The sequence below is a fragment of the Gymnoscopelus braueri genome, assembly GCF_963280865.1.
Source record: "Gymnoscopelus braueri genome assembly, chromosome: 13".
NCBI lineage: Eukaryota > Metazoa > Chordata > Actinopteri > Myctophiformes > Myctophidae > Gymnoscopelus > Gymnoscopelus braueri.
In genome coordinates, this window is record NC_137615.1 from 53,354,159 (window position 1) to 53,373,513 (window position 19,355).

General features: G+C 40.6%; 1 protein-coding gene across 1 annotated transcript in view; it reads right to left on the reverse strand.

Moving 5' to 3' along the window:
- LOC308099695 (inositol 1,4,5-trisphosphate-gated calcium channel ITPR2-like) overlaps nt 1-19,355 on the reverse strand; it is an 84,933-nt gene that overhangs the window by 17,177 nt on the left and 48,401 nt on the right. The window contains exons 38-45 of the mRNA XM_080448428.1: nt 18,561-18,741; nt 15,443-15,600; nt 11,870-12,070; nt 11,228-11,338; nt 8,978-9,073; nt 8,358-8,453; nt 7,033-7,164; nt 5,210-5,402 (exon numbers count right to left, since the gene is read on the reverse strand). Of these exons, the coding sequence (XP_080304554.1) occupies nt 5,210-5,402; nt 7,033-7,164; nt 8,358-8,453; nt 8,978-9,073; nt 11,228-11,338; nt 11,870-12,070; nt 15,443-15,600; nt 18,561-18,741 (1,168 nt within the window). The remainder of the gene's footprint in view (nt 1-5,209; nt 5,403-7,032; nt 7,165-8,357; nt 8,454-8,977; nt 9,074-11,227; nt 11,339-11,869; nt 12,071-15,442; nt 15,601-18,560; nt 18,742-19,355) is intronic.

Sequence of the window (19,355 nt, forward strand, 5' to 3'; positions counted from 1 at the left end):
AACAAATACAGGAATACAAGAACCGCTGGTCCGCGAAAAGAAATGGGGGCGAGCGTGTTTTGGGGCGAGTTTTCCGGTTATATCCACGGCACCACGGCTTGAAGTTGCAAGAGATTCTCTCCGTGGCGTGGAGGAGTAATTAAAGGGTCTACACCATGAAAATCACTTTTTTCTTTTTTTTTTGTATTTTTTTTAAAATTCAGTCATTCCTTCTCATTTCATGGATTTCCAGAATGGGCGTGTCTGAACAGGCGATCTCAGAATGGAAATGTTTATGATGTCACAAACATTATTGATGGCAAACCCAATGTTAAATGAAAAGTGCCCGAATCGCTCCGAAACCTTTTCTACCCCCCCTAAGTGGGGGTCTACGAACAAATACTTCGGGCTCGGATTTTGGCTCCGCCCCCCGGAAGTGGGTGAAACAGGCACCTCAAACACTTGGTGGAATTGTTCAAAAATGTTCAAAGTGTTTTTATTTCGATTTTGTATTTTTCTTAGATGCTTCTTTTTATGCAGAATTTTTCCATTTTTTTTTTCTTTTTTTAAATAATCTTTTTTAATATTTTTTTGTATTAACAGACAGAATTGCTCAGTAGCCCCCCCCTGCCCAAGAGGACGTTTTGGTATTGCAGCTGAAAGCGCTGTATAAGCCAGAGACAATTGACTTGGGATGAGTATATCTGAGTGATGATTTAGGCTCAAACCTTTTGAAAAAGGTTTGAGGGACATACACCATATGATATTAAATATCAAATATTTTTTTTTAATTCATGGTGTAGCTCCTTTAAACACTACAAACGTTGACACAAACACACTGGAGTGATTTAGAAGCACTTTATAAGAAAACTAACACTTATGTATTGTTTTATTGTTGGACATTCATCATGGCAGGTTATAACATGGGCTTTTGGGACAGGACAGCCCCTCTTAGCAGGTACGACGTTCAGGTCCGCCGTATCGACCCGTTCTGACCCACTTAGTAATACTGACTGAGTGCCAAAGCATGTACCCTGTGCCCTTATACAGTAGCCTACCAGGTAGGACAACATATTTTTTATTCCTATGGGTGATGGTCGCTACACTGAATGGACTCGGCCGTGGCTGTGTGTGAAACGGATCATATTCTTTATTATGGTGGAGAAATTGATGCTATTCAAGGATTATTATTATTATTATTATTATTATCATCATTATTATTATTAAACTTACATTCATTGTTTTTGATTATTATCCATTTTAGACATAATGATAACTTGTGAAACGGTACACTCTGCATAACAAGTACTTTTACTTTTGGTACTTTAAGTATATTTTGCTGCCAATACTTTTGTACTTTTACTCAAGTACATGTTTAATCCCCATGAGTATTTCTACAATAGGGTATTGATACTTTTACATAAGTAAATATGTTTAGTACTTCTTCCATCACTGACTACACGCACGCACGCGCAGTAGTAGGCTAACATACAATACACAACATACTGTAGCCTACATGTAGCCTACTGCATATTAATTGGGGGTGCTATGGCCTAGGGTGTGTTGAAATAAAGCTCACCCAAGTCTATTGGGCTGCTTTCTGCGTGTGACAAATGCGCTCTGAAAAAGCTGCTGGTGGGAATGGTTCTGATATCTCCACCTATCTGTGGGGTTCGGTGAGTCTGAAACTATGGGGTATAGGCCTAGAGACAGTGGTAGGACTAACGGGATGTCGAACCACTGCCATGTTACCGTTATCATAATGTCTAAAATGTATACAAATCTTTTGAAAATAGCAGATCACAATGAGTCACATTGAGCATTGTGTGCTTGTATATCGGCTATTTTCAAATAGCCAACGTTGAAATAGGGCTGAAGTTGTTGGGGATGTTATAATATAAATATAAATCTACATCATAACTAACGTTTTCAAATAATTGTCGTGGATTAAAAGTAGGCTACAATATTTGCCTCTGAGATGTAGTGGGGTAGAAGTAAAAGTATAGAAAAATGGAAATACTCCAGTAATAATAATAAAGTCTATTATTGCAATAGGTCTATAATAATAAGGATAATAATAATAATAATAATAATAATAATAATCCTTGAATAGCATCAATTTCTCCACCATAATAAAGAATATGATGATATTATATACATAATAATTAAATTCCGACATGAACTCTACCGCAGATAGATAGATAGATAGATAGATAGATAGATAGAGATAGAGATAGAGATAGAGATAGAGATAGAGATAGAGAGATAGATAGATAGATAGATAGATAGATAGTCGGTCGGGAGCCTGGCACACTGGTCTAGCTGGCGACCTAGCTGGCAAGCGACGTGCGTCGGGACCTAAGGTCACTATAAGGTCGCTGAGGTCGCGACTTTAGCGACCTAGGCGGCTAAGGTCGAGACTTGGACGTCTTGAGTCGTGACTAGCTATGCTGGGTCACGACTCGCGAGGTGCGTCGGGACTTTAGCGACCTAGGTCGCAACCTCCGTTGAAGTCGTGACCTTAGCGACCTCCGTCGAGTAACAGGTCGTTGACTGAGCCGACCCGTCGCTGCCGCTAGGTCGCAAACCTTAGCGAGCTTAGTGACCTTAGGTCCCGACGCACGTCGCCTGCCGGGCCCGAGCCATGCTCCCGACCGACCGCACGGACTGCGTCGGCCGCGTGTCCACCCCCCTCCCTAGCCCCTCGAAGCTCGAATGAATTACACATGGCCAGTGCGTAAAAGTGTTCTCCTTAAGTATATGGACCAGAGCTACTGTCTGTCCAGTCTTGGAGCTGAGCTGCAATATTAAACATTAACTTTATCCAGTTCATACAACCATATCAAATATCCATTAAAACAAACGGGGAATAATGCTTTTCATATAACCTGCAGGTAAGTTTGAACATTTCTATAAAGAAAGACCGCGCTGACTGCGCTGTCTGTAACGTAGCCTATTTAGACATCTATTGATGTCAACTGTGCTAGCTGACAATATAGATAGATAGATAGATAGATAGATAGATAGATAGATAGATAGATAGATAGATAGATAGATAGATAGATAGATAGATAGATAGATAGATAGATAGATAGATAGATAGATAGATAGACAGACATAACAATAATAATAATAATCCTACACTTTGCAGAGAAAAAAGTATTATATTATAAACCATACATTAACCACTTCAGCCATATTTTATACATAGGCTATTTGAAAAAATAGCCGATCTACAAGCTCACAATGGGAGCTAAATGGGATAACTTCATGAGCTGCCGAGCGGTCCGTGCGTCGGTCTGCATGGAGCCTGGCACACTGGTCTAGCTGGCGACCTAGCTGGCAGGCGCGCCGTGCGTCGGAACCTAAGCTATAGGTCGCTGAGGTCGCGACTTTAGCGACCTAGGCGGCTAAGGTCGAGACTTGGACGTCGTGAGTCGTGACTAGCTATGCTGGGTCACGACCTGGTCGTGGCGTACCCGACCTGGCCGTGGCGCACGACGCAGCGTCGCGGGGCCGCGACTAAGGAAACGACTAGCGACTAAGGAACCGACTATCACGACTTAGGCGACTTCAGACACAACCTGAGTCGAGTCGGTGGCGGATTTCGCTGTCTCTCCCCAATGGACTGGTCGGATCCGACAGGGAGAACCATAGTCGACAGTGTGTTGATGTGCTTGAAGCAAACAGATCCACTTCTGCTCTCCCGTACCTCTCCCAAATCTCCTGAACCACTGAAGGGTTCAATCTCCACTCGCCTGGAGGAGGATTCTGACGGGAAAGCATATCCGCAGCCTGGTTGTGCATCTGGCAGATGTATTGCCCTGAGACTGTGCACGGAACTGATAAGGCCACCCCTTGAAAGCAAAGTGGAGGAACTGTCTGTGGTGTGGTGCCACTGGCACATGGAAATAAGCATCCTTCAAGTCGATGCTTGTGAACCAATCTCTGACATGGTGTGGAGAACATCCACTGTGCGCAGCATTCGGAAATGAAAAACCCTCAGGAACTGGTTCAACTGCCTGAGGTCGAGGATCGGCCGAAAGCCGCCGTCCTTCTTCGGAACAAGAAATTCAATGGAGTTAAACCCTTTTAGCTGAGCTGAACTACATACTCTACGGCTCTCTTCTGTAGGAGCTCTGAAATCTCCCGACTGAGGGCCTGAGACCACAGCGGGTCTCATCCTTACCCCAGTGAAACTTGGGAGCCGACGTCTGAACTGAATACTGTAACCCTTGGATAGTGTTGATACCACCCATAAGGTAAGCTGAAATGCTTATAGTAATAGTAATTAAGGTCCAACAACAGCGGTGGAGCGGGGTGGACTCTCAATGCCGCAAGCAGACGCTTGGTAGCTCACCATCGTGCAGGGCTGATATGCACGATCTGACCGCAGCGGTAGAGCGAAAACACATGCTGTGGTTAGTTGGTCATAACACTTCTAGGTACGAGAGCAAACAAACTCACAGACAACTGACAGTGAGTACACCGTCGTTGAAATCAGTCGGCGTGGTGAGGCGCAAACACTCCCACGCTACTGCTAATCAACACACTGGTGCAGCTCCAGCATGCAAGCTTAGCACCAGTGGTAGCAGAATACACTGTTGGAAATAAAGCTTACTTAGCCTATAAAGTTCAAACGTGAAATGAACGGGGTAAAACCCAAGGCACAAAGCAGGCTACGCAGTCTCTGGAGGACGAAAATCGTAGCTTCCACCGTGTAGGTTACAAGACTCCCAGCGCAGCTATTGCTAATGTCCAATCAATCGACTCTGGAGGTGAACAGATGAGAGAGAATGGTCGCTGTGTGCACCACACCTATATAGTGGAGTGACTTTGTTGGTACATAGTGGAGTGACTTTGTTGGTATATAGTGGAGTGACTTTGTTGGTATTAAAATTCGACCTATGCACGTGCGTGCGATGGATATCCAGGTGTTGAAAACAGAAGGAATGAAATAGAACATTTATTTTCTGTGTAGTGAAGACCTGGACAGACAGGGAGACCCTTTTTACTGAACAAACTCTATAGTGATTACTATCAGAATATAGCTTTAAGGTTTGAACAAAACAAAAAAAGAAAAGAAAATTGTTTGAGCAAAGAAATATCACTTAATCCTTTATTAGCGGGAAACATGCATTACCCATCAAAACCATCATAAGCATCCGGTTTATGACATTGTTGTCTCCCTAACAACCACAACGTCTCATGTCACGATGCTTGGACTTACGTCTGATCTTCTCCTGCCACTTCATCTCGTTGTAGAGGAGGTCAAACTGCTGGGAGAAGTCGTTGACCTTGCTGCCCTGGTCGTCTCTCTCCGCCGTGGTGAACACGCGCGCCTCCGACTCCTTCGTCAGGTACTCACAGATGTGTGGCACGGGAAACACGATCCGTTCCATGGTGCGGTCATGACGCACAATCTGGCACACACACACACACACACACACACACACACACACACACACACACACACACACACACACACACACACACACACACACACACACACACACACACACACACACACACACACACACACACACACACACACACACTCTCTCTCTCTCACACACACACACACACACACACACACACACACACACACACACACACACACACACACACACACACACACACACACACACACACACACACACACACGTGTCAATATGTCATCACCATAAGAGCCGCCATGGAATAAAGCAAAAATGTAATCTCATGACTGAAAGTTTGAGTTTCATGATGATGTTTAGGTATTATTCATTCTGAACTTATGTTGCTGCTTGTTCCACAAACAGCAAACTAGTTGAATAAATCACAGATTTGAGGCATTAACCTTTTGCTTTTATGACATTTCTGAGACCATTCATGCTTCTAAGTGTGTATTCTATTGCTAGTTTGATCACTTCAAACACTCTTAAAGGTATCATGACATGCTAGTTTACAAAACATTAGAAGTCTTTATCATGGTCCTTCAAACATGTATTAAAAGGTTTTAACAGAAAAATCCACTCCAGTGAGCAATGAGAAAATAAATATATGATACCTTTAAAATAACTACTAACCGAAAATAGCAGATCTGCAATCTCACAACACGTCGCAGCGTGACGTGTTGTGAGATTGTAGATCTGCTATTTCCGGCGCGCAACATGCTTTCATAGAAGACATGCTGGCTTGTATGGAATCTAAATGACTAAAATCAGTCGTGGCGACTGCGAACTTTAATCCATGAGAGCCTGATCGATGTATCAGTTTCACATATATATAATTATTTGAATATTTTTTTATGTATAAGTTTATTTAGTATAAGTAATAAGCCGATGTGTCCTGATTTTTAACCACTTTCAACCAAAAAAAAAAAAGCCCAAAAAGCTGATCTACAAGCTGAAAACATGTGGTGCATTGTGAGCTTATAGGTTATTATCATTATTTGTATTATTATTTCAGGCTTAGGTCTATGTGGTGGTTAGATAAAATTAAGTTCAGTTTATGTAATATTTGCATTTTCATTGTATAATATAAGCTAAATGGTCCATTCACACATTGAAGTTTAATATTATACTCAATGTTAATGTATTACATGTAAAAAAGTTATTTGTGTTAATTTGTTTGCTTAAAAGTTAAATATTCTAATATAGATTTGGTATTGTTTTTTTTAAATACAAAATTATGGGTCAAAACATCAGTAATCGCTGGTCAAAATCGAGATCAGCATCAGATCCAAAAATTCTGTATCAATCGAGCTATAAGTGTCATTTCGGGTGGAAACCTCATACGTCCAAAACTGTCACTTTTCAGAATTCAAAAAAATATATATTAAAAGTAGCTGTGTTTCGAGCTTGCGGATCTGCTACTTTTTGATACTTGTGTGACGCTGTAGTATGATCAAGCAGGACATTTACGAAACAAACACAAAAAGTTAGAATATGGAGATAAGAGGTTTCTGCCCGACAGCTGCGATTTGCTGCATGAAATAGAAATAGTGATACTCAGACTCAAAACAGTCTGGTGGTGGTTCACATACAGACACATGATGACACCAAGACCTACCTCTATCTGACCAGTGTGGTTGGCATAGTAACGAAGAGCATCATCTTCTTGGTGGTGATGTGGCCCCGCCCCCGGTCCAGACACTGTGGCTGGCTTCAGGCTCTGCTTCAGAATCTTATTGTGTTTGGCCAGCTAGGAAGGGAGCAGGGCACAGGTTATCACCATAGAGTGGACTGTGCTGTTAAAATGTTTAATCACGATTAATCGCATGATTTTTCATATTTAATTGTTTAATTTCATTATCTGTTCAAATTGTACCTTAAAGTCATAAATACTCTTATTAACATGGGTGTGGACTAATATGCTTGATTTATGCAAATATATGTTTATTTATTATTGGAACTCAATTAACAGCACATTTATGGACAAATATTGTCCAGAAACCCTCGAATGGTACTGCATTAGCATAAACATTTTTTTTTTTTTAAAGATTCACCTTTACGCTAATAATATTGTCAAACCTTGTTTATTTGTGTGATTGAAAACATCTGACTAATTCTGTAGATGGAAAGATAGATTTGGCTTCCATTGAAAGTGGTTTCTAGCCTGACACTTTGTCACTGCTACTGTGAATGCAGCATACAATATGGCATCGATAAAGCTACGGGCAACAAAGATATTAAGACAATTATGAAAACATCAATTATGACAAAATTTGACATCAAAAATCATCATCAATAATCAATCATGCATGGTTAAAAACTGTGATTTCAATAGCACGCAACATTGTGATTATCATGTTTGCCATAACCACAAGCGCGCGCACACACACACACACACACACACACACGTGCACGTGCACGCACACACGCACACGCGCACGCACGCACGCACGCACGCACGCACGCACGCACGCACGCACGCACGCACGCACGCACGCACGCACGCACGCACGCACGCACGCACACACACACACACACACACACACACACACACACACACACACACAATTCAATTCAACTCAATTCAAAGGGCTTTATTGGCATGAGAAAACATACGTTTACATTGCCAAAGCACACACACACACACACACACACACACACACACACACACACACACACACACACACACACACACACACACACACACACACACACACACACACACACACACACACACACACACACACACACAGAGATCATTTCCTTTGTCTTCCATGTGGTTTGTGCTTGTCAAACTCTAGTTTAATATAGAGCAAGATCTTACCCCTTCAAGCCCCTGCACTGTGTGACAGTGTTTAGTCAGTATACGTTCTCTATACTGGACATGGTTTAAGATGCTAAGGTTACAGCATTATGTCTCATTTAATAGGAAACTCCTTCTACCTGGTGGCCCAGAATGTAGATGTTATGTCCAACGTCTCTGGGTTCGATCTGGTATCCCACACCTCCCTGAGCGTACAGCACCTTCACCACATCCACCTGTTAACACAGAGCGACTCTGCAGCAGTGGTGGAAAAAAGTACTCAAATGCTTTACTTAAGTACAAGTAACAATACTGCAATGTAGAAGTACTCTGTTACAAGTAAAAGTCCAGAATTCAAAATTGACTTGAGTAAAAGTACAAAAGTATTTGCATCAAAATATACTTAAAGTACCAAAAGTAAAAGTACTAAAATAGCCTATGTATAAAATAGGGCTAAAGTGGTTAATGTATGTTTTACAATATTATAATTTATATCTGAAAAGTAACTCGTAACTAAAGTTTTCAAATAATTGTAGTGGAGTAAAAGTACTATATTTGCCTCTGAGATGTAGTGGAGTAGAAGTAAAAGTATTGGAAATTGGAAATACTCAAGTAAAGTACAAATACCTCAACATTTTACTTAAGTACAGTACTTAAGTAAATGTACTTTCCACCACTGCTCTGCAGTTCAACTGAAAGCACACTCTTTTCAGACAGCACATGGTGGCTGTATGTGCGTGTGTGCTGCGTCAGCACTTACCAGTTCACTGGGTCTCATCTTGTACAGTATCCTCTCTGCGCTCTCGCTGTCATGGCGACCATCCATGATGGCCAGCAACAGCTTGGACGCGTTGTTCTACGAGACACATCGATCTATTAAGCTGAGACTAATTGTTTCATTGAGAAGAAATACCTAATACTACTTTCCGAGTAAAGACAAGTCATATTATTCCCATACATAACCATAATAATTCTGTTTTAAAACGTTTTACGTGCCCAAGTCACAATCTCAAGGCACACCTGTATTCAAATAGCCAATCTAGCTTGTATCACTATTTATTTATTTTTAATTGTGAAATTGTAATAAATAAATACATTCAAAACATTGACTTAGAATGGCATGGCCAACTGGTTAGGGTTAACAGGATCGTGTCAAAGGTCTCACCTAGACACAGGATCTAAATGTTTCAATAGAAGAGCACGGTGACCAAATACAACCAACCCAATTGTATAAGTTATATTGTATTAACATACTCTACCATACAGATTGGACAAAAGTGAAAAATGTATTCATAAAACAAAGTTACATAGTGCCGCTTTAAGAGCAAGAACACCATCAGACCCCCATCATATACAAATGGTATTGCCCCCATTTCAAATTGTATTTCACTATCAAACAGACTATATGGCAATATAGGTGCCAACTGCCAGTTGCCCAAGAGATGTGTGCCACAGGGACGGCCTAGAGGTGGCTTTCCAGTCCCTGACCAATAGCCTCCTTCCTAACATAAGGGCAGTCTGAATCCAGTCAGCTAAAGCAAGTGTTCTCAAACATTTCAAGCCGCAAACCCCCAAAATAATCATATTTGAACTGGGGACCCCCACCCTGACAAGCACTTGGAATTGTAGGAGTTACATTTAGTTTGACTCTGTTCCACAGATACATATTGTGAAAATAGCCGAACTACAAGCTCACAATATCCTCTCCACTGGCAAAAGCATAGCAATACTCCTGACTAGTGACACCTCCAATATACAGTGTAGATAGTGCCCAGTATATTCTATTCATAATTTTTCATTTCATTGATCTTGTGCAAGGGACGCCTGGTTGAAAGTGGCTAATATATAGTCTATATATTTTTAGGTTGTAGAATACTATTCTCCTTCACTGTATTGTGGAATGAGTGTACACAACATACTGCTATGCTGTGGTAAATCTAATATTCATAACCTTGTGTAGTTATACACAGCATATTGCAATAATAATGTGTGGTTGTCACAAAATCCCAAGACACGCTGTAACGGATTGAAAGTAACTTTTGGGGTGCCAGTTAGGACAATGACACGATTGAGTCCAGTTTGTTGACAAAACCGCTTTTAAAGATAAGTCAACCTTACAATCTTACAATGGATTTAACAGAGCATTAAGCAAATGAACCATAAACACCTATAACCAGGGATTGGATACCAGAAAAAAACAAACCTTCAACTCAACAAAACAGAATAAATCACACAGACAACAGGAAATCTCAATCTGGACGGAGGAAAGATCCGAGCACTCAAAACATAACGGAGGAGAGGGAGTAAAATCTAAGTCATTTAATCATGTCTGCAAAATGTCCACACCTGGACTTGTCTGCAGTGTTGATTTCGGCGATTAAGACGACTTCCTTTTTTCACTGATGAAAACTAAATAAAACAAAATAAAAACTAAGCTATAATGACTAAAACTAAGATTAAATATATTGACGATTTTGTCAACAAATACAAACTAGACTAAAATGTTAGGGAGGGTCTAGTGGAGAAGAGAACCAGTAGAACTAAAAGACAAGTCATTTTATGCTTGGTTGCGCTCGGGTGTTGCGCTCTACAAGCTCACAATGTGTCGCAGCGCGACACGTTGTGAGCTTGTAGATCGACTATTTTCAGCAGGCACCGCCAAAATACATTTTAGTCGACTAAATCAACTGTAGATTTAGTTGACTATAATCTCATGATATTTAGTCAGCTAAAACTAAACTAAGGGTAAAACATTTCAGGTGACTAAAACATGACTAAAACTAAATGGAATTTGATTCAAAAGACTATGCCTAAAACTGAATCAAAATGTGCTGTCAAAATCAACACTACTTGTATATGCTTCATATTGAGCATCATGCAAGAGGCTCTCAGACAGACAGACAGACAGACAGACAGACAGACAGACAGACAGACAGACAGACAGACAGACAGACAGACAGACAGACAGACAGACAGACAGACAGACAGACAGGACACGCTCATTGCTCACCTTGAGCTCCATCACCAGGTCCAAGCGATGCTCCCCCAGGGGGTTGATGTCCTTGAGGACCAGCGCAATGATGATGTTGATGCCGTTGGACTCATGCTTCACTATACAGGACTATAAGAGGGGGCCGTCACTGATTTCACACCATCAGATACTTTGGCTATTCAAAAATAGCAGATCTACAAGCTCATAGCGTGTACGAGCTTGTAGGTCTGCTATTTTTGAAAAATCTTGAAAGTTAAGTGCAAATCTTTGAATGCATATATTTAACAACATTTGTAACTCAAATCTTTGCTTCTGGGGGGGGGGGGGTCCCTGGAAGAAAATATTTTACAAATATATATAATATAAACATATTCAAAGATTTGCGAACATTTTCAGGTCCTCACTAGAGAAATGCTTGTTTTACGGTTAAAACTGGCATTTAGTTTTAGGGGTTAGGGTTAGATTTATGCCTGGGTTTCATACAGTTGCGCGCTCGAGTCTTGCAGCGGAAAATAGCCAAGCGTGTAAGATCTGCTATGTTTCGTCTTTTGGTTGCGGTTAAAAATGGTTGGTATTGTTAGTATTGTGGTTGTTAGACAAATCAAACACATACTAAGAACACATAACAAGTAGAGGTGATGTATTGGGGGGGCTTCCTACCTGGTTGTCATAGCAGGGTCCCTGGCAGTACTCTGTGAGGCTCTCCAAGGTCTGGAGGACCAGGTCCACGTTGTTCTCATTGATGTAGAGACCCAGCAGACCCAGGCCTCCAGTGGTGCTGCCACACACACAGTCCAGGAACTGGAGAGTCTCAAAAACCAAGTTGTAGTTGGTCTTGTTGCTCTGGGTGCGCAGAAGGTTCTGGATTCAGAACAGAAAAGAAATGTGAAACAAGATTGATTGATTGATTGATTGATTGATTGATTGATTGATTGATTGATTGATTGATTGAATACTTTATTAACAGTTTGCAAAAAGTACAGAGGTACAGTTATACAATCATGCTAAAACAGTGGTTCTCAACCAGTGGTCCGGGGACCACCAGAGGGGGTTCCAGGTGGTCCCCAGCTAAATGATGGAGAGTTGGTAACCAAATGGCAAATGGACCCTTAGATCTTTAACTCTTGAGAGTGTAAAATGAAACCAAATGTACTTCTACGGGTTAATTTGGTTTCATTTTAAACTCTCAAGAGTTAAATTATCGTTAAACATCTGCATTACTTAATTAATTAATTATTATTTTAATCAACGTTTGCCTGTTATCTCTCCTATTGGTATCACATCAATACAGCATGGATGGAATTGTGGACAAGATTGTATCCAACGGTAACACAATATTCTAAGTTTTTGGTCTGAGAGTCTAAATCTCATCAAGCTCAAATGCCCAATAAATAATGGACCTTGATATGAAAAGGGTTGAACACCACTGTGCTAAAATGATAACACAAAAAGCCCTGGGGGCTTGTTTCCATTGTGGTCCAAACAATACTAAATGTTCATGCTACTACTCTACCACCAACATGTGGAATGCCCTGACATCATCCCTTAAAAAATGTGGATCTCTGGCTTCTTTCAAAACAGGCTTGAAAAACCATTTATCAGGAGACCACAAGGGGAGATAAATACAATTCTCCCATAGAAAGGAGGCGTCATTCCCTGCCAACATTTTCCTTTTTTTCCTTTGTACATATAGTGTTTTGTATGTGTTGATGATATGTATTATTGTGTTATTTTTGTTATTCTATGTTGATGAATTGAATACATAGGACCACAATGGAAACAAGTCCCCCAAGTTATCCTTTTAGCCTTAATGTCTGACTGCACCTCGTGCTGTTTACATTTCTGACTGATAAAGTATTCAATCAATCAATCAATCAATCAATACTAGGAGCAATTAAAGTATATTTACAGAAAAACTGTGGTCATTTATTTTGGCAAGCTAGATAAGAAGTTGTAAATTGCAGAGAAGTGCTTTTTTATGGCGGTTTTGAAGGAGGTTAGGGAGTGACACTTTGATTGCTGTTTGTAGGGCATTCCACATTTTGGTGGCATAACAGTAGAATGAATTCATCCCCATGTTTGTGCTGAATCTGGAAAAATAAATACAAATACACCTAAACACAACATAAAAACTGTGCAATAACAACTGTATTAAAAGCAGCAACATTAAAAACAGCATTAAAAAGACAATTCATGTGTCACAGCAAAAGCTCAGCCGAACTGTACCGCACACACTCGCTGTTTTCAGCATGCTCTAATACAAGGTCAGTTTGACAATGCATGCACCTCATGGTACAACAACACCACTCAGGCCTTAAAAACAAGGCTCCAGACATCCCAAAACAAACTGGTAAGGCTACTTCTTGGCCTTAAACCTAAAACTCATCTAACCCCTGCTCACTTTGCTAGGGTCGGATGGCTCAGGGTTGAGGACAGAGTACAGCAACTAGCAATGGGCCTGGTCTACAAGATACACCACAACGTTAAGATACCCATGTACCTGTCAAAGTACTTCAAAAACGTAAATGAAGTCCACAATCACAACCACTGCTCCACTGATCACGTCCAACCCAGATTTGGCACAAACAAGGGGTTGAATTTGTTCTCCTGCTATGCAACAAAAATGTGGAATGCCCTACCAAAAGTAGTGAAGGAGTGTAAAACCCTACTCTCCTTCAAAACTGCCCTAAAAGAGTACCTTCAGGTGGCTGCAATTCGAAACTGGCCCCTATAAAAGTCAGAACCTAACCCTCACCCCCTTCAAACTTTTCACTGTACATATGTTTTGTTTTTCTTATTTTTCATTTCTAAACTGTTTATATGATCTTCTTCATAGTAGTGTATATCTGTCTGTCATTTAATGTCACTATGAATTGAGTACAAAAGGACCCCAATTGAAACGAGCCAATGGCTTTCTTGGGCTTTTTAATCTTATTTAGTTGACCTTGCAAACTTCTAAATAAAGTATTCAATCAATCAATCAATACACTAGATACACTAGGGTAGCAAGAGTTCCAGGAGCTAGAGAAGCTGCTGCTCAACTGCGTGCCGCCATCTTGTCATTATGTGTGACAACAATGTGTCTGTCATTGCTGTGTTGTATGGTTTCCTCCTCAATGTGTGAAAGTGCACATAATAAAACAGTTTGGATAAATGTGCTATACAAATGCACCGTTTTATGTTCAATATAAAATAAATAAATACAAATATATTTAAAGGTAGGGTAAGTGATTTTCTTTGGTTAAAATAAGTGTTAAATAGCTCTATATTCTGATAGTATTCATTGCTATAGAGTGTTTGTTCAGTAACAGGAGTCTCCCTGTCTGTCCAGCTCTTTATTAAACAGACTATTCGGTAACACTCTCCTTAAAGGTTGCGTCTATAATGCATTATAATCACATTTATAACGCATTGTAATGCACTTATAAGGCATTATAACACTTCTTATCAATGTTTATAATTATGAATGACAACTTATTACAACGTTTAAAATGTATTATAGGTGCTGGTCATAATGCATTATAAACTCAGTGGAACAGCACATTATAACTACCTTAACTTAGTCAGTTATAAAGTGTATTTGTTAGAAGTTGTTATGCATAATTATATACATTTATAACGGGTGTTATGAAGAATTATAAGTGCATTGTAATGCATTATTATGCATTGTAATGCATTATGGTGCATTATAATGCATTATAAATGTGATTATAATGCATTATAGACAAGACCTTTAAGTAAAGTGGTACCCGGTAGGGATAATGTGCTGTTCCACTGAGTTTATAATGCATTATGACCAGCACTTATTATAAGTTATAATACTTTATAACCTTGTTATAAGTTGTTATGCATAATTATAAACATCTATAGCAAGTGTTATAATGTGTTACCTAAAAGTCATTTTCTAGTCGGGATACCATTTTCATCCAATCAGGATAGAGAACTCAGTCAGGATACAGATTATACAGATTTTAAACCCAGTGAAATTGGAAGAGACAAATAAATTAGCAGACAAAATTGGAAATGGAATAAAAATGAAGCTGATAAATGGGTACTCTCTCCTGATTGGCTGAAATTGTGTCACCTACTGTACCTAAAATGTATTTTCTGTTTATTAAAGAGCTGGAGAGGCAGGGAGACCCCTGTTACTGAACAAACACTGCGATGATTACTATCAGAATATAGCGCTTTAACCTAAAGAAAACCAAGATGTTAGGTTCTTTAAGGTTTTACCTGCAGGTGTGAGTTGTGGTTCTCACAGAGTAGCTGCAGGTAGTGCAGGATGGGCTTCATGATGCTGGTGGCGGTGTGGCAGCTGTCTGTTTCTACAGAGACCTCCTCCAACATGTGTTCCTTCATATGAAGCCCTGAGTCCTTCCCTATAGGGCACACTGGACAGACACAATGAGAGCCAAGCTTTTCTTTAACCACTTATACCCCATGTGGTTGACCGGAGTCCCTCAGGGTTCTATACTAGTGTATTTTCAGTTTTCTTTTTGGGCGGTGAAACCGCCCCTATATGTGAGGTTTGGATATTTGCACACCAAATCCTGCACTGTGATTGGCCACAAATGTACCCCCCTAACCCTGCACCGTGATTGGCCAATCACAGTCTATTCAGGACTGTGATTGGCTAGGGAAACATGACACATGTGCATAGCCCTATAAATAGGACCATAACTTAAAAACTTTTTTTTTAAGTTATGGTTTCTTCCATCACTTCTTCCATCACTTCTTCCATCACTGTGATGACCACTGTGACCACACCGCCCACTTCACACTGGGTGTGATTTTTGTTATTGTGGGGAAGCTTTTCGCTGAAATAGCAGATTGACAACCGTTGTGAGCTTGTCAATCTGCTTTTAATGATAATATAATTTATAAATAACAAACATCTCTCTATAGTACGCAACTCCATTCCTGAGTAATGAATATGCAATTTTGGTCTCAACCTTAATTGCAACTTTGCCCTTTTCACCCCAAAAGTTAATCACCTCTTCGGGGAAGCCTATGGATCATTTCCATAGAGTTTCATAAAAATGTGCCCATTTTTATGAGTTATTTTGTTGGGAAACAGGAATAGCTGCAGGCAGGGTAATAAGTGAGCATTTGAATGTCCCGTTACAGAGGGCAGCTGCATGTTGAGTAGGCTTTTAGAATATAAAAAACAGATCATCTAGCCATGTGATGTGGACTCTCACATGTGACCTCAGGCACAGGGAACATTATATTTTCTAAGAGGTCAGGATCACAAAGATCTGCAAAGATCACAGATAGTACTTTACTACTACTCCACATTACATTGTACAGGGCAGCAATCATCCCCACTGGACTATGGCTCTTACATTTACAATTGGCGTAAAAATAAATGGTCATGTTAACATCATACACCGGCCCTTATAATAGCTAAACTTAAAAGAAAACTAAGGCCATCCAGATTTGTATAGGCCCAGCCATTAGACAGGTTCTGTATCTGCCACTTCCAAACTGCCTTTCCGCCATGCATTTCTACACACTCGGCATCTAGCAATGTTTGGCTTCCTGGGTGCGTCGAGTACACAATAGTTAAACTTTTGGAGCGGAGCACCAGCCAATGTCATGTTTGAACCTCTTGGCTGTGTCTGACTACCCTGTCATTAACATTATTTAATAATTATAATGCAGATGACACGAGCACAGCAATGGCTGATAGGTACTAATACTAACATTCTCTCACTTTCGTCCTCCTCTACCCATCTCCGAGTTTATGGGGACAGAAATGGTAAGCTTATGAACCATAAAATGCTTTATAATGCATTATGATTGATTATTGTTATAAAGCCTTATGAATGTTGTGAACATATTATCTATCAGTGCTTATAACTACAATTACAATTTGTAATCGGCCCATGTTCGAGGGAGGGAGGGAAGCCGGGCGGGGAGGGTGAGAATTGTAGGATTAAGTGCACTGCACACACTGTAATCCTATGGGCTGGGGTCGGAGACTGTCAGCAGGGAGTGTTGGGCGGGAGGAGTTGGACGAGGGCCCTACGTCCTCCCGGTGGGGGCTCCTCCCTGGTAGGCCAGTCAGTACTACACACAAATGTGTGTGGTTAGGAATCAATTGTCATAATGATGATTTAAGTAAGAAGCAAATGCACATCGTCGCTGTCGGGCAGAAACCTTATATATAGGCCTATATACAGTGGTTACCTGCTGACCTATACGCCCCAGTCTCTGAAAGGTACCTACCACGACCCACCTCACCCTAGGTTGTGAAAGGTTGGGGGTGTGGCTATGCCTTGGAGGTGTGTTTTCCGCTGTAATACAGTAGGTGGACAGTGGGTGGCATAAGAGAGCTAAAATGTTTGCAGAGGAAAGAAATTACTCTAGATTACATTACATTAAGGTATATGTCTATTTATGAATTGACACACACACACACACACACACACACACACACACACACACACACACACACACACACACACACACACACACACACACACACACACACACACACACACACACACACAGACGGATGCAATGCGCAGTGTTTGAAAACTAGTTAGGCTACTAGTTACTTTGATTATTATTACAAAACATACATTAACCACTTCAGCCTTATATAAACGTTGTCTATTTTAAAAATAGCAGAACTAAGCTACATGTTGTAAGCTTGTAGATCTGCTATTTTCAATTTTAACATAACATGTGAAACTGGACTTTCTTTATAATGAGTACTTTAACTTTTTTTAATTTTGATACCAAGCGCCACCTGGTGGCTGAACGGCCACACTAAACGTTCTAATCCTTGCAATGGGAGGCGCTAAGATTCTGTGGGCGTCAACTTTTAAAGGTATGTTTAGGTACCTCTGAGGTCCAATAGGCGGCAATAGGCGGCCGTTTGAAGATCGCGCATGAACGAACAGATAACCACTGTATATCACTGCTATTGAACACCCTTCACGTCTGCGTGTGGGTTTTACAAATATTGAACCAATGAAAAGTATTAAAAAAGCACTTCTGACTAAACCTCCTAACTCCTCAAACTGTCGGTCAAACCACCTAACTCCAACTTGTGGAGTTAGGTGGTTTGTCCACCATTGATTAGAATGACAAAGTTATCAACGGTCAAAAACTTCCGCTTGAGCTGTATTTGTGTAAAGTGATGATAATATAAGGACACATTCAAGTATCTGACAATGTACTTACTGTATTAAGTCACCATACCAACTTTGATGAGGCAGTATTGTGTTGTTCTAAAAAATATGTTTTTGTTTTTTGTTTTTTTTTCTGAAAAGTTAATATTTTGTTTTTTGCCCGACAGCAGAGACATATTTTGTACTTGATAGTGGATCATTAACCGTACCTTTCCTGACCCTGATGCCAGCGGTGTCACTGTCATCGTCCCTTTTCCTGCTGCTGACCTCAAACATGTCAACAGACACGGTGGATCGGACCTCCTGCTGGGCCAGAAGCATGCGCTCATAGAACACCTTGAAAAACCTCTCCGACTTCTTCTGCTGGTGCAGCTGGCTGTAGAAGGAGTTCTTTGTGGGTGGGAGGGTGACAAAACGTCCGTCAGAAACAACTTCTGAATGTGTGGGTTACAGTTTTTAGGCATTTAGTAGTCTTGCACAGTAGCCAGACAACTATTCCACAGTGTTATGGCCTGGACCGCTGGCGTAGCGGTCTGGGCACCTAGGCTACAATTTAGCCTGACAGCGCGTTGCGGGTTCGAGTCCCGATCCCGACAGCCTTTGCTGCGTGTCACTCCCCATCTCTCTATCCATTTCCTGTCAGCCTACTGTCCTATCTATAATAAAGGCATATAAAGCCCAAAATAAATCTTTAAAAAGAAAAGAAAAAACATCTCTCAATGTTATATAGAATCTGGAACTACACCTCCTGAAAGCAGAGAACGGAAGCTGTCATCCGTTCCTCATTTCCGTTCATTAAAATATATATTTTATTTTAGAATGTCCATTTCTGATAAGCAGCAAGGTATGTATATATTGTCTCTGTCGGGCAGAAACCTGTACAACCTCATATCTCCATATTTGAACTTTTTGTGTTTTTCCGTAAATTAACGCCCTACTTGATCATAGTACAGCGTCACACAAAAGCATCAAAAGTAGCAGATCTGCAAGCTCAAAGCTCCAGT